The sequence below is a fragment of the Hakea prostrata genome, unplaced genomic scaffold (assembly GCF_041222555.1).
Source record: "Hakea prostrata isolate BN-2017 unplaced genomic scaffold, UWA_Hpros_2 contig_100, whole genome shotgun sequence".
Lineage (NCBI taxonomy): Eukaryota > Viridiplantae > Streptophyta > Magnoliopsida > Proteales > Proteaceae > Hakea > Hakea prostrata.
Window position 1 is genome coordinate 96971 of NW_028291219.1, and position 13570 is coordinate 110540.

General features: G+C 34.4%; 1 protein-coding gene across 1 annotated transcript; it reads left to right on the forward strand.

Moving 5' to 3' along the window:
- Positions 1-8824: 8824 nt before the first annotated feature.
- LOC148998894 (F-box protein SKIP23-like) lies at positions 8825-10012 on the forward strand. Its single transcript, XM_089141636.1, has one exon. The coding sequence runs from the start codon at positions 8825-8827 to the stop codon at positions 10010-10012; it is 1188 nt and encodes a 395-aa protein (XP_088997762.1).
- The last annotated feature ends 3558 nt before the right edge of the window (positions 10013-13570 follow it).

Below are 13570 nucleotides of genomic sequence, written 5' to 3' on the forward strand. Positions count from 1 at the left end.
AAACCTATTCAGCTACAAGCGCGTCCTAATCCTACTTATGGATTAGGGTAATTACCCTAATGATGGCAGACTCGAATTGACGGCTGCGGATAATCATTATCGAAGGGATAATCATCACATAACCTAAAGGTTATCTCAGGAGTCCTCTACTAGTCCAAACAAGTAGAAGTCTATTGCTCAACGGATCTAACTGTTAAGATCCAACGACTACCCGAAGAAGGCTCAAGTGGATCCAACGAAGGAGATTCAAAGGTATACTCTATATAAACCTCACTACCATACAAGGTGAGGGGATCGAAAATACCACCGAGACTCGGTTCGGATATACCGATATACTTAAACATCGCGCCCGCTATCTAGATCACCTTTCCCCGCTCTTCATTCATTAGCTCGTGCCTAGTAGAGCCGTTTGTGATTAAGTCCATCAACTGACTTAGCCTTCGGAGGTGGACTCCCGACCCCAGCGGTCGGGCCACATCTGACGCTTTCGTTTTGCAGGTCATCACGAGGAGATCTAAGGGCTGAGCAGATTTTGGACGCATCATTGGGTATGGGGTAAAATTCAGAGATTTCATTGTCACTATAAAAACACTACACATTTGTGCATTTACAAAAATCACATCGACCAAATATTTTTTTAAGATGAAATCTATGAGTTATGACTCCATAGATTTGAAATCTATGAGTTATGACTCCATAGATTTGAAATCTATAAACTTGAAATTTCTAGATATTTGAAATCTCTAGATTCATGTAACCAAACAGGCCGTTACTTCAACCAGGCCCAACTTGTACTCAACTCAAGCCCAACTCTATCATCTGTCGGGCTTAGCCCAATCTAATCTCCTAAATTGAATTTAATTTGGAAATGTTGGAATTGCCTCGAAAAAAAAATCTAGAAACTGGAAATTGTTGGAATCCTTTGCTAATGCAAATCATATCATATGATCATATATTATCTTCACTTATCAAAGAAAGAAAAAAATTCTATATTATTATCATACTATTTATGATTTTTTTTTCCAACATCAAAATATCATATTAAAAGCCTCTAAGGAAACACTTAAGAATAAGAAAGAATTGTCAAGAACAAAACAAGGTGACACTTGACACCCTAGTGAGAGAGAACCTGTTTGCCCCACGAATAATGAAGTCTAAAAATGCCCACAAATATTCATTAAAAAGATTATTAATTGTGGTCACAATTATAATTTCATACTCTTATTCAATTGTAAATAATTTTCACCATTGTCTTATCTTTCTCTCCTTCACTTTTCTTTTTTTTTTTTTTAAATATCTCTCTCAACAAATCATCTACCAGATCTTCATATAAGCTCCTCAAGATAGATACCTCATTCAATCGAAGATCCTCCCCCTCTCTGAAACATCCCATTCTTCCTCTTCCTTTTCTCCTTCTCCTCCCTCTCTTTCGACTATGGGGAAAAAGACATGAGAATAAGGGTCGTTTAGATGCTATTTGGGGGAGCGAAAGTAACTCTTTTGGGTAACATTCTTTTATTTTATTTCTTTTTTTTAACCTTTTTAAGTTCTCATCATTGTGCTTTGGTTGTTAAATTTGAATCTCTTCTTTGTGAACTGAAGTGGCTCTTTTAAAGTTGATACTAAGAAATAAAATCATCATCATGATGAAGATCCAAGAGGATTCATGTTGTGCCACATAGATAACTAACCAAGAGAATTGAACCGATGATCTCTTCACTAAAATGGATTAATATTGCCAACTTAGTAGAGTCCGGATCTGCAACCCGTCAGGGAAGCATTCTATACTCCCAAACGACTTTACCACTACAAAAACATGTGGGGTCCACAGGGATTGGTGATGATTTTATTTTTTATTTTAAATGTTATATTAGTTTTACCTGTGGACATGCTCTTTTTTTTTTTTTTTTTTGGGTTCCATAATAATGCAATTGAGTGTTGGAGATTATCTCCTCATTGTATAGATATATCTATGTTCAATGGTGAGTCTTCACAAGAGTGGATGAGTTTCCTAATGGAGAGATTTAAAGACTATGTTGACATGGATCATGTAGATCAAATCTAGAGAACAAATGATATGGTGCATTTGAAAAACTAGGAATGCAATAATATATAAAGGTATGCATCATTTAATTGTTCACACTCTTAATACCTTCCATATGTTATATGCATAAATACAACAATATGATTTGGATGTTACAAAAACAAGGGAATAACATATTCCAGAATTGTATAATGTTGAGGGCGAGGGTGACATGTTTCAAATGTTTGTAGATGACTCTTAGAAAAATTATTCTCATTTGGGTGAACATGGTACATAGTATGGGACTCAAGTAGCAACTTTGTAGCAACACAATGTACAAGTTATTAGGGTTCTTCGGCTATGGTTTTGGAGCTTGAAGCCATTCAGGATGGCTTGTTATTGGGTGAGATCCTTAGGTATTTATGATTTACAAGTGAGCTTGGACTGTTTGATAGTGCTTAATGCCCTTCGTGGTTTGCACACATCCTTGGAATGGATGAGTAAAATTCTAGTTATTGAGATTTTTAAGTTTTTGGTCTCCTTTGATATTGTGTTATTTAAGTTTATTTCTAGGTCAAATAATACCTTTGCAGACTTCTTAGCCAGTGGGCTAATCATTTAAATCTTTCTAGACATTCATGGAGAGTCCTATCTGTTTTTATTGTAAACCTCTCTTTATTATCTTCCAGATTTGCAGGTTTGGAGTATTTTATATGAAGGGAATATATTGTTGACAAAGAAAAGAAAAAAAAATCTATTTATCAATTGACTATGAAAACCCTACAAACATGAATATTCTATCTAGTACTAGTTAGTTCCAATTTCCAAAGACATCATTTATTCAATTTCAAAAAAGTTAGATTCCACTTCAATTTTATTTAAGTCATTTGTACTTGCAACTACTATAAATCTATGACTTATATGTTCTATTATTGGCTCACTCTCTTATGTAACTATTGCAACGATAATGTAGTGGAAACCGTAAAGAAGTCTTATGAGCTTTTTTTACTTGGTCAATCTATTAGATTATGATCATCAAGTTCAAAACAATTAATGTACAAGTTTTTCGTCACTAACTTCAACTTTTTATCTAAATAATATGTAAGCTATGAGTTTATTAAATCTATTTTCAATATACTTCAAAATATCAACCAAACTGCTAAATAACAAAAATGCCACTATGTTACATTTTAATGATTCCAACTTTACGTAAATCATTTTTTGACTAATTTATAGCTATTAAGCCATCTATAATAACATAATATGTCCTTATATATCTAGTTCTTTGTCCTATTTTATATTTTATACATAATTTTATGTTAGGATTCATATAGTTAACCCTATTTAGTTTGGGGGGGGGGTTAAATGAGTATATATGTGCCCTTATCCACTTAAAAGGATTTATACTTGTGTATTATTCGTAAAATTTTTCTATATTAGCATAAGTTATAAACCATGATAATGTGTACATGTTCATAAGCCATGCCAATTTGATTATATGACTATAACATTGAGAAATTATCTTTTGTGATTAAACATCAATATTGTCATTAGTACATTATATTAGTAATTATCTTGATTATTGATTTATTCACATTATATTGACGTACTAGGAAATGGTGAATATTACATAAAGGATCTAACCTTGACTTCTTTATTAAGAGATGGTGATTATTGCCAATTGAGTTCATCCTTTAGGGGTCACACTATATTAACTTTGGTTATTGTTTTCAAGTCATCATCATGTTCACTACATAGCATCATAATATTTGAAATATATATATATATATATATATATATATATATAGTTTTGTCATTGTGAGATTATATACATTATATTTCTTTAAAAAGTATATACTTTAAAGTATTGATTTTTTTTTCACCTCATGTGTACTTTTATTGTATTTTGTACTTTATAAAAATATACTACTTTTAAGATATTTTAGATTTTAAATAATCTTTTGATTATAGTTAGTTCTGTTTTGTTCCAAGGTTTTTGTAAATTGTTTGACAGGTTCCTTGTCCAGGGTGGCAAGGTTAGTTGAGCTCCTGATTGGGTGATTTTTGTCTGATCCTTAGTGTCTGCAATTGTATGAGTAAGATATCATTATTTGTACGATCTCTAGCTTTCAATGATCATTTTATACATACTTATGTTCATGACAAATCTTTCATTAAAAAAAAATCTAATTTTTTAGCAAAAATACTTCTTATATAGTTATTTAAAATTATTCTAATTGTAGGGTAAAGTTGTCAATCATACTATTACATAAAAGTACATACTTTTGTTTGTGATAAAATTTTCATTAGACAAAAATGTTCAAATTTTCAGCAAAAAGACTGATTATATAGTTATTTAAAATTATTTTTTATAATTGTTTTATAGGGTAAAGTTATCAACTTATTATTTTTACAAAGTTATAATCATATTTATTTTTTGTAATGTCTTCTTATATAGCTATTAAAAAGTGGATAATTTATTTTTTCTTCAGGGCAATAATGTCAATGAATCCTCCTTTCTATTTTTCGTGAGTCCATATTGTTCTATTTATTCCTTATAATGTCTTCTTATATAATTGTTAGAAAGTAAGTTATCTAATTTTTGTTGGGAGAAAAATGTCAACTCATGATGAAAGGGTCTCCTCAGTCCTCACTCTCAACTCTCCTCACTCTTCGTTGACGCACTCCTCTTCTCCTCGTGGGATTGTATCCTCACTATTCGCTTACAAACATCTCTGATCTCATAACCGCTATCAGTTTCTTCAAGTCAATCCCTTTACAAACGAGTTCTCTTCTTTGCTTCTTCTGCTCCTCTTCTTTTTCTTCTTCATTTTTTTGTACGTTTTGTTGACGCCAATGAACAAGGATTATTTTTTTCGACAGCATACTAGTAAAAGCCTTTTCTCCCTTTCTCAATTTTGTCTTGAGTTTCGATTATAGGTATACAAATTTTTTGTTTTTACATGCTTGTCGTGTTTGATTATGGTAGTGTAGATCTCTAACTACTTGTATATTTCATCTAATTTTGTGGTTTTCATTTCCCTATCTTTTTCGAGGATTATTTTTGTATGCTTTACAAGGAAAAGGGATGCGAAAATGGATGCAAAAAGTATATTTTACTATGAGTATTTGCAAAAAATAAACTTCTCAAGGTTTAAAACAAAACACCCACTGATGCATAATGGCATCTTGTCATTTCATTTTTTTTTTCAGGGCAAATTTACTCTGTAAACAATGCTTCGTATTTTGATTGGCCTCAAGGTTCAAGGCAGCATTAACACAGATAGACAAGGAAAAAATAAGTACCTAAAGAAGTACTCTGCTTATATCTGTTGATTGGTTACTTTGGCTTCTCAACCTTTAGGTAAGGATTCTTAGTTTTGTTATCATTTGTTTGATTACATGATCTAAGGCTGTGATGATCAGAATTCCACTTAGCACAATTTTGGATTTCAGTAGTTTAATTAATTTAAAGAAGCCGTTTGTCACTTTTCTTGGTTTAAAGCACAGAGATATGGCATCCTCAAAATAAAAATATAAACTAAAATACATCACTTCCTCAAATAATATAGATTCCTAACATCTAGTCCCCTAGTTCAATTTTTTGTCTAAACACCAATCTAAATTTGAGTGTGTCCAAGGTAGTATATTTGCATTAGGTTCCCTCTAGCAACAAGACCTCATGCATATTCTCTTTAGTGCTAGAAGACTACATTCCTCTAGAATTACTAAATCTGCTGATGGCAAAATCTAATGACTCAAAAGCTAATGAGCCTACTGAATGTGGTGTTATGGTTAATGAAGTAGCCCAAATGAGAGAATCATAGTTGTTGTTATGGTTTTCACCATTTTATCTACAATTCCATTGCAAGATCCTAATCATTCTTGAGTTAACAAAGAACCTAAAGTACGAAGAAGACAAGCACAACCACTAAACTCTTGACTGAGAAGCCCTCCTTCAAGATGGATCATTAACAAAGAACCTGAATATGAAGAAGACAAGCACAACCACTGAACTCATGACTGAAAAGCCCCCCCTCCTTCAAGATGAATCATGGGAAATGGTAACAAACTACTAACTGAGGCTGTGCAGATACATGGTTTAACCCTCAACTATGGATTTAAAACTAAATACGCCTCTACTCTAGTCACCACATAAGCCCCAGAACAAATCAGTTTTATATATATTTGTTCTTGATGTTCCTCAACATCTTTCCATTTGATCACTTTTTTGGTAAACTCTTTCTGGTTGTCTAAACATCTTACACTTCTTGTGATTCTAACTAGGAGATTCAGTGAACTACCCTTTCCTAATTTGCATACAACTTGAAGTTCTGCCCCTTAATGTCATTGGTCTTGTAGCCAACTCTATTGTTGTATGGGTGATTTAGTTGGAACCTTCCTCTTTGTACCACCTCCTGCAAAGATTGGACATTTCCATTACAAAAGGAAAAGAAATTATAGAACTATGTCTTTTGCATCTTATTTATTTTATTAACTAAGAAGTTGTATCTACATCCATGCATTTGGTAATGATTCATTGTTGTAGAAGACTATTTTGAACTTACCCTGTAGTCATTGCTTCCCATACTTGTTCTAGGGCTTTCTCTATTTTATTTAATTAGATGAACTCAGAAAGAAGCAGGTGTTTGAGTCAATTTTCAAACATTGATATGCGCCTTTCTCTTTGACAACATAAAAGCATTAAAGCATAACATGATATGGCTTTTATAGAATAGTTCAATTATGAGGAAGCAATGATTGAATGACCAGAAGGCAAAAGGTATCTCTATCTTCCCTTGATGGAAGTGCTCCATGGTTACAGCTAAATCATGTTTAGTTTTCAAGAAGTAGGGAATTGATTCTTTATGGTGAGCTTGAAACATAATAAACAAATGGAACTGAAGTATGGAAGAAGGTGTGGAGCAACAACACCTTACCAAAAATCAAGAACTTCTTATGGCATGTTGCAAATGGAACTGCTTGTGGGGATGGACTTAAAAAAAAGACAAATATAAATCGACCTATCTTGCTCTTGTTGTGGATGGGCAGTTGAGACAATTTAGCATGTTCTTCTCCACTATCCCTTTGCTAAAGCTACATGGTTCGACAACCCTCTTTCTGTTACCTTTGGCTATAATGTGGATATAAGCATTTTGGATTGGATTCTACATTGGAAAAACTCTTATGCTACGGATAAGGGTCAATATAAGCAACTTAAATGTCTTGCTTCATTCATCATGTGGACACTTTGGTTGGCACAAAATGAAAGAGTGTATAATAAGGGTACTATTCAACCTCAAGAAGTGGTGGAGAGAGTAGCCCACTTTGGATAGAAATTCATGGACAAAAAGCTGCCACCTAAGAAAAATAAGATTAACCAGTCTAAAGTTCAGGAAAGAGTGTCTTGGATTCCATAATGGACATGATGGTTTAAACTGAACGTGAATGCCGCAAAGGTTAAAGCTGCAGTGTCTCAGGTGTGGGATTTATATTGAGGAACGAGGAAGGTAATATTGAGGTGGGTAGATCAATACTTATGTTATTTGGAGAAGTGCTTGAAGGGGAAGCTATAGTGGTGACGGAAGGCTTGCAGGGGTGTTGGAGCGGAGAATTGAGTTCCTAGAAGTGGAATCTGACAATAATTAGCTCATTTCTTTCCTACATGATGAGATGGAACTCCTTTTATTACCCAAACACTAATTTATGACATCCGTAGTCTCACCTCTAAGTTTAGCTCTTGTATTTTTTCTTATGTTCCTAGATTAGCCAACTCTATGGCTAATAATCTAGCAAAGGCCGCCTTGTCATGTCGTGTGCTACTACTTGGCCTATTGCCACTCCATGGTTGAACGAGCCTTTGGCAGTTTCCCACGTGTAACTTAAGTCTTCCCTTTAAATAGATGAGTTTCATACAAAATAATAATAATAAATAAATAAATAAACAAAAGGAAGAAGACTATCCAGTCTTGGTTCTCTGTCTACCTTTTGTGAAATGATGACCTATCTAATTCATTTCAGGTTTACCATTAGTGCTTGACTCTATGTTATAAAACCAACTTTTGCGGGAAGTAAATTACTTTAATTGACTTTCTCTTTCTTTTTCTGGTCAACATTAATTAACTTTGAAATTTGGAAAATCTTTATATTAAATAGCTTTTGAATATAAAACCAAAAAAAGAAAAAAGAAAGAAAAAGGAAAGATTATAACTATTTAATTAATGATTGGTTTAATTTTGAACCTTTTAGTTTTATTTTTGGTAATAATCTAACTTCTTAGTTAGTGAAATTAAATGTCTCCCTTATTTAAGGGAACATAATATCATATGTTGTGCTTTTCTTATAGGCAAAGACAAGCATCCACAACGGGATTCTCGGTGTGTAAATTTCACGTGAAAAAGGAAGTTTTTTTTAATGTATTTATTACTTCTTTAATAAGGAAAACTTATAGATTTTAAAACAAAAGATAAACATTGGGTATACAATTGGGCTGTCCACCAAGCCATGTATCTTTCATCCATTGCGAAATGATACCGAGCTTAGCCAATCCGATGGCTGTAGTGGTGCATGCTAGTGGACATTTTGCAAAACAAAAGCCAAGTGTCGAATCTCTCGTGAAGTAAAAATCAGCTTAAATGTCCATGTGACACTATATGATTGGAATCAATTGCCTATAAATAGGTACTCGAGAGAAACAAGAAAACACACACAATCCCTAGTTGTAGCAATTGCAGTAGTAGAGTTATAGCGAAGACCTCTGCAACAAAAATTTTACTATTCTCAGTCTTCACTCATTTGACCATGACAACCTATACTTCTATCCGATGCAAGCAAGATTGGTCTCAACTTCCAAGAGATATCTTTGACTTGGTTTTGAAGAATTTGGATTCTCCTTATGATTATATGGCAGTCAACTCTGTTTGTAGTCATTGGAGGTCAATGACTCCTAAATATCGTTGTTGGATTGTTTTCCCATGTAACAATGTCAACAATGATAGTGATGGTGATGGTGATGGTGATGGTGATAGTGATGGAAATGGTGAAGGAGCTCTGGTGGGATTTGTTAATCTTTGCGATCCCAATCGTAAGGTCCGTATCCTCCGGTTCACTGAAGTCAATGGCCGTGTGATTTATGGATCCTCGGCTGGATGGCTTATCACTGTGGGAGGACCTGGGGACCTTAGTTTACTTGATCCCTCCACCCGAGCCCATATCCAGCTTCCACAACTGACCTATCATGTGTTTACCGATCTGCCCAATTTTGAGGGCAAACGTGTATATATAGAGAAGGCCATTGTTGGATTTCCCAACTCGAACGTTGCTGCATCATCTTCTTCATCATCTTCTTCATCTGTGACTGATGGAGTGGTTATGGCAATGTGCTTCAAACCTAAGAAACTGGCTTATTTTAGGCTTGGGATGGATCAAAACTGGTCCAGCTTTGAAGGCTTTAGCGGAAAGTACAAAGACATTGTCTTTTACAAAGATCGGTTTTATGCCATAAGAAATCGACAGCATCTGTTTGTAATTTCAGGTTTTGATGGTCCTTCCCCAACAATGGAGGTGGTGATGGAAATCCCCAATTTCGCGTTGGGCTTCACTTACCATCTAGTGGAGTGTTCAGGCCATTTATTGTTGGTTCTAAGGATTGGATGTGTACGACAAGGAGCATTCAATATTTATAGGGTGGATCTTGAGCAAAAGGATTTGGTGTACGTTCAAGACATAGGCAACAATTGTCTGTTCGCCGATCGTAATACTGTAGTATCTCTGGCTGCTTCGATGTTCCCTGGATGTGATGCTAATCACATCTACTATATACACAAATGTTTCCATCGTCTCTTTTGGCGGCCTTACGAGCGTTATGAAGTGGGAGTATTCAACATAAGAAATCGAACTTGCGAACGTTTGATTTACTGCAATGATCGCAGTATAATTGCTAACTCTCCCTTTTGGTATCAGACGTATCAGCGAAGCCGTAGATCGTGATTCAAGATCCTGAATTTGGTGAAAGATTTGATGTTTTAGAAGGGTTTTGAAAGTATCTTGATGTGCTGTGTAAATGAAGCATATTTATAATGTCATAGTTCTGTGAAGATTTCTTCTGTTATACTGTAAAAGTCTCATACTTATAGTACCTTATGGAGTAGCTTTTTATCCATGTATGTCATCATCTTCCTGATGAGCTGAGTTATGTAGTTTCTTAATCAGCTGCAAATGTAATCATTTTTGAAAAATTATACATGTCAGTAATAGGTAGTTGCCAATAATGAATGGCTTCATATTTATAAATCTACCCGATTGAAAATTAATTCTTTTGTTAATGGGATGCTTTAGTTATTTGTGAATGGATGATAATGCACTGTAATTCTTTTCCAACATGATTCTAGTTTAATATATGAACCCGAGCCAATCTACCTGATGCGTTGCATGACAGTAATTGTCAATGATAAAACTTAAGGTGATAAAATTTAAATAAAACTGCTTACCGAATGGTAAACGTGAAATATTTTTATACATTTTACACTCGAGTAGAGTATACATCGGTGTAGACTGTTAAACTAATGGAATTTGGTTGAGATAAAATAGGTTTTCAAATATTTCAAACTGAACATGAGGAGCCATGGGTGACATGGTCTATCACCCCCCTTCAAACTATGGACGGTAGTCTAGTTTGGAATGATGCAGCAGAAAAGGTGGTGCCATTAAATCAATAATCCCTTAGTGAAGATGTCTGCTTGTTGGTCTTGAGATAAAAACTGTACCATAAAAGAAAAGATATAGGTTTTGTTAACTGCACTACTTACTAAATAGTTTGTTTATGTGTTGCTGAGTTTATATTTGTGTAGACTGGTAAATTAGGGTTTTCAAAATATTTCAAAGTGCGTATGACTGAGTTATGTGTGGTGTGGTCTATCAGTAAAAGCAAACTGTAGTTAAGCAGAGAAGTTACTTATTGCCTCCTGAAAGAATAAAAACTTAGATGGAAATTTTACGGCAAACATGAAGTGCTCCTCTAAACCTGTACACTCAGCCATCGTCATGTTGGCTTGATCTTTGATTCTCACAGAAGAGTTCATACAGAAAAGAGAGAACTTAGTAAACTTTCCTAACCAGAAAAAATGTGTAGTTATTTTGAAATTTTATTTCATCCAGACATGAGTTTTTTCTTGAAGTTTATTGTGTATAGCGAGAATTCTACTGCTAGTCAACTAGATTTCATTTCAGTTCTGTTGAAATATAGAACCAGCATTAGGGTGAGTATGTTGCTATGATCATCTTCTTAAATTTGGGGTGGGGTTACTTCTGGAAACTAATAAATGGATGAAACAAAATAGGAAGGTATGGGCAAATCTAAAATCTGCATTCAATAACAAATAAGAAGCAAGGACTTTTTTGCTGAAAACAAAGTAGGAAGGTATGGGCTTTTGAGCAAATTTAAAATCTGTATTCAATTAAAAATAAAAGGAAGTACTTTGTTCACTGCTCTTCAGCCTAATGCAAGGAGATCAGTATCAGGAGATCTATAAACTCTGCTTCTAGGAATCCAAATCAATTGGATTATACATAAAAGGTTCATAATCGGCAAATCCTTTGATTGTGATCCATGAGATCCTAAAATGAGAAAAATTATCTTGTCAATAGCTGGGTAAAACCAGAAGCAACAGTAACCCCAAGTATGTCTCAATTCAAGCTGGTATTCTCTCAACAGAAAAGCTTATAGCAAGGTAGGCTCTATGGATGAAGCCACTTAAGTGAAAGACACAACCAAAGTATTAGAGAGAAAGTGAGGCGAAAGCAGTCAATGGGGTTCCGATACCTCTCTCTGTATCTCTAATGGAAAATATGATCTTGAGTCCGGAAATCAGCTGGAAATAGATTGCCTCTAGTATCAATACAGTAAGGATAAACCAGTTGAATAATTGACACTGCATTGCTCTCATGTTTATTTTTCAGTAAACATACGAAAGAAGATCGTAGAAAATAATATGAAGAAGGGAGAAAGGGTATAGGGATAATAGCCTATGTAAGCCTGGGGGCTCTCACAGTACCTATCTCAGCTGTTGAAAACACATCTTTCTCAAACCAGACACGTATAAGCCAGCAAAAGAAATTCCAATAATCAAGTCTTCATTGAAGTGATTGGAGCCTATCTATTGCTTAGCGTAAGCTTAAAACAATAGATAGTGTTAAAATAGAAACTTTAAAAACTAGGGACTTCCAACAAAACTAAAATGGAAACTAACTTGTAGGTACAAGGTACCTTTTGATAGAATCATGTTCCGATAACACGCACATGTTGGTGGGAAAGTTGGATAATACACATGGACTCAGAGGTGTTATATGGCATGCCCACAAAGTGCTCTGTCTCAAATCTAGGGAGAAAGCATGCAACACAAAAACATGTCGAAAGGGAGTTGCCACCTGGAAAGAGTCTAGCACTCATAAATGTCTTCCCTCGGTGGAGAGACTATGATTTACTGTGGATAAAGCAAATATAGTGCAACCAAAGACACAATGCTATGTGTCAAGTTAGAAAATAGGAAGGTGTTAGGCATCTAGTTTGCCCAGCCGTGATGGCAGTCTCCTGTTGACTAATGCTTGAGCTTTTTGCTTGTTTGTAAATTGCCCTAAATTTAAGTCAAAGAAACCTTAGGCTGGGCAATGAAGTATCAGAAGTATGCCCTATGCCAAATATCTAAGTTGTGCTAACCTGGATGAACCAAAAAGTTATTAAAAGATTAAACATTTGAATAATATTAGCATATGCAAAATATAGATAAAATCAACCTAAATTAAATAAACATGCAAAATGGACTATAGTACAAAAATTAGGAGGCCAAAAGAGAAACTTCTGATAAAGCTTGTCATTATACAACATAGAACTTCTAAAAGTAAACAGTGACACTGAAATTTGAAGCTACATAATTGAAAAAACATACTTACTAAAGCTGGCAATAAAAACTAAACTATGGTAGCATCAGGTAGAATCTTTCTTCACTGATGGGCCCACAAGATCTTCTGAAAAGCATCACCATGTAAGGCAAAAATAGGGTGTGACTCTATTCATGTGAACAGTACCATGAACAGTCTTATGGTCCTATATTGGCTGTATTATGAGTATACGACTGCATAAGCTTGATCCGAAGATGAAAAGTGTCATGGTTCACCCCATGAATACAAATCTGATCAAACTCCATGTTGAGGCCTAAAACAAAATCACACATAGAGAATGTCTGCCTATATTTTTTTAAAAGCAGTTGCATCCATGTCACAAGTAGTGGGAAAAGACCCCATAAAATTCAGGATTTGATGTTTTGGAAGGGTTTTGGAGGTATCTTGATATGCTGCGTAAATGAAACATATTTATAATGTCATAGATCTGTGAAGATTTTTTTCTGTTATACTGTAAAAGTCTCATATACCTTATGGAGTAGCTTTTTATCCATGTATGTCATTATCTTCCTGATGAGCTGAGTTATGTAGTTTCTTAATCAGCTGCAAATGTGATCATTGTTGAAAAATTATACATGCCAATAATAGGTA

Bases quoted from the DNA above. Each gene is read 5' to 3' on its own strand.
- LOC148998894 (XM_089141636.1), top strand. From the start codon at position 8,825: ATGACAACCTATACTTCTATCCGATGCAAGCAAGATTGGTCTCAACTT.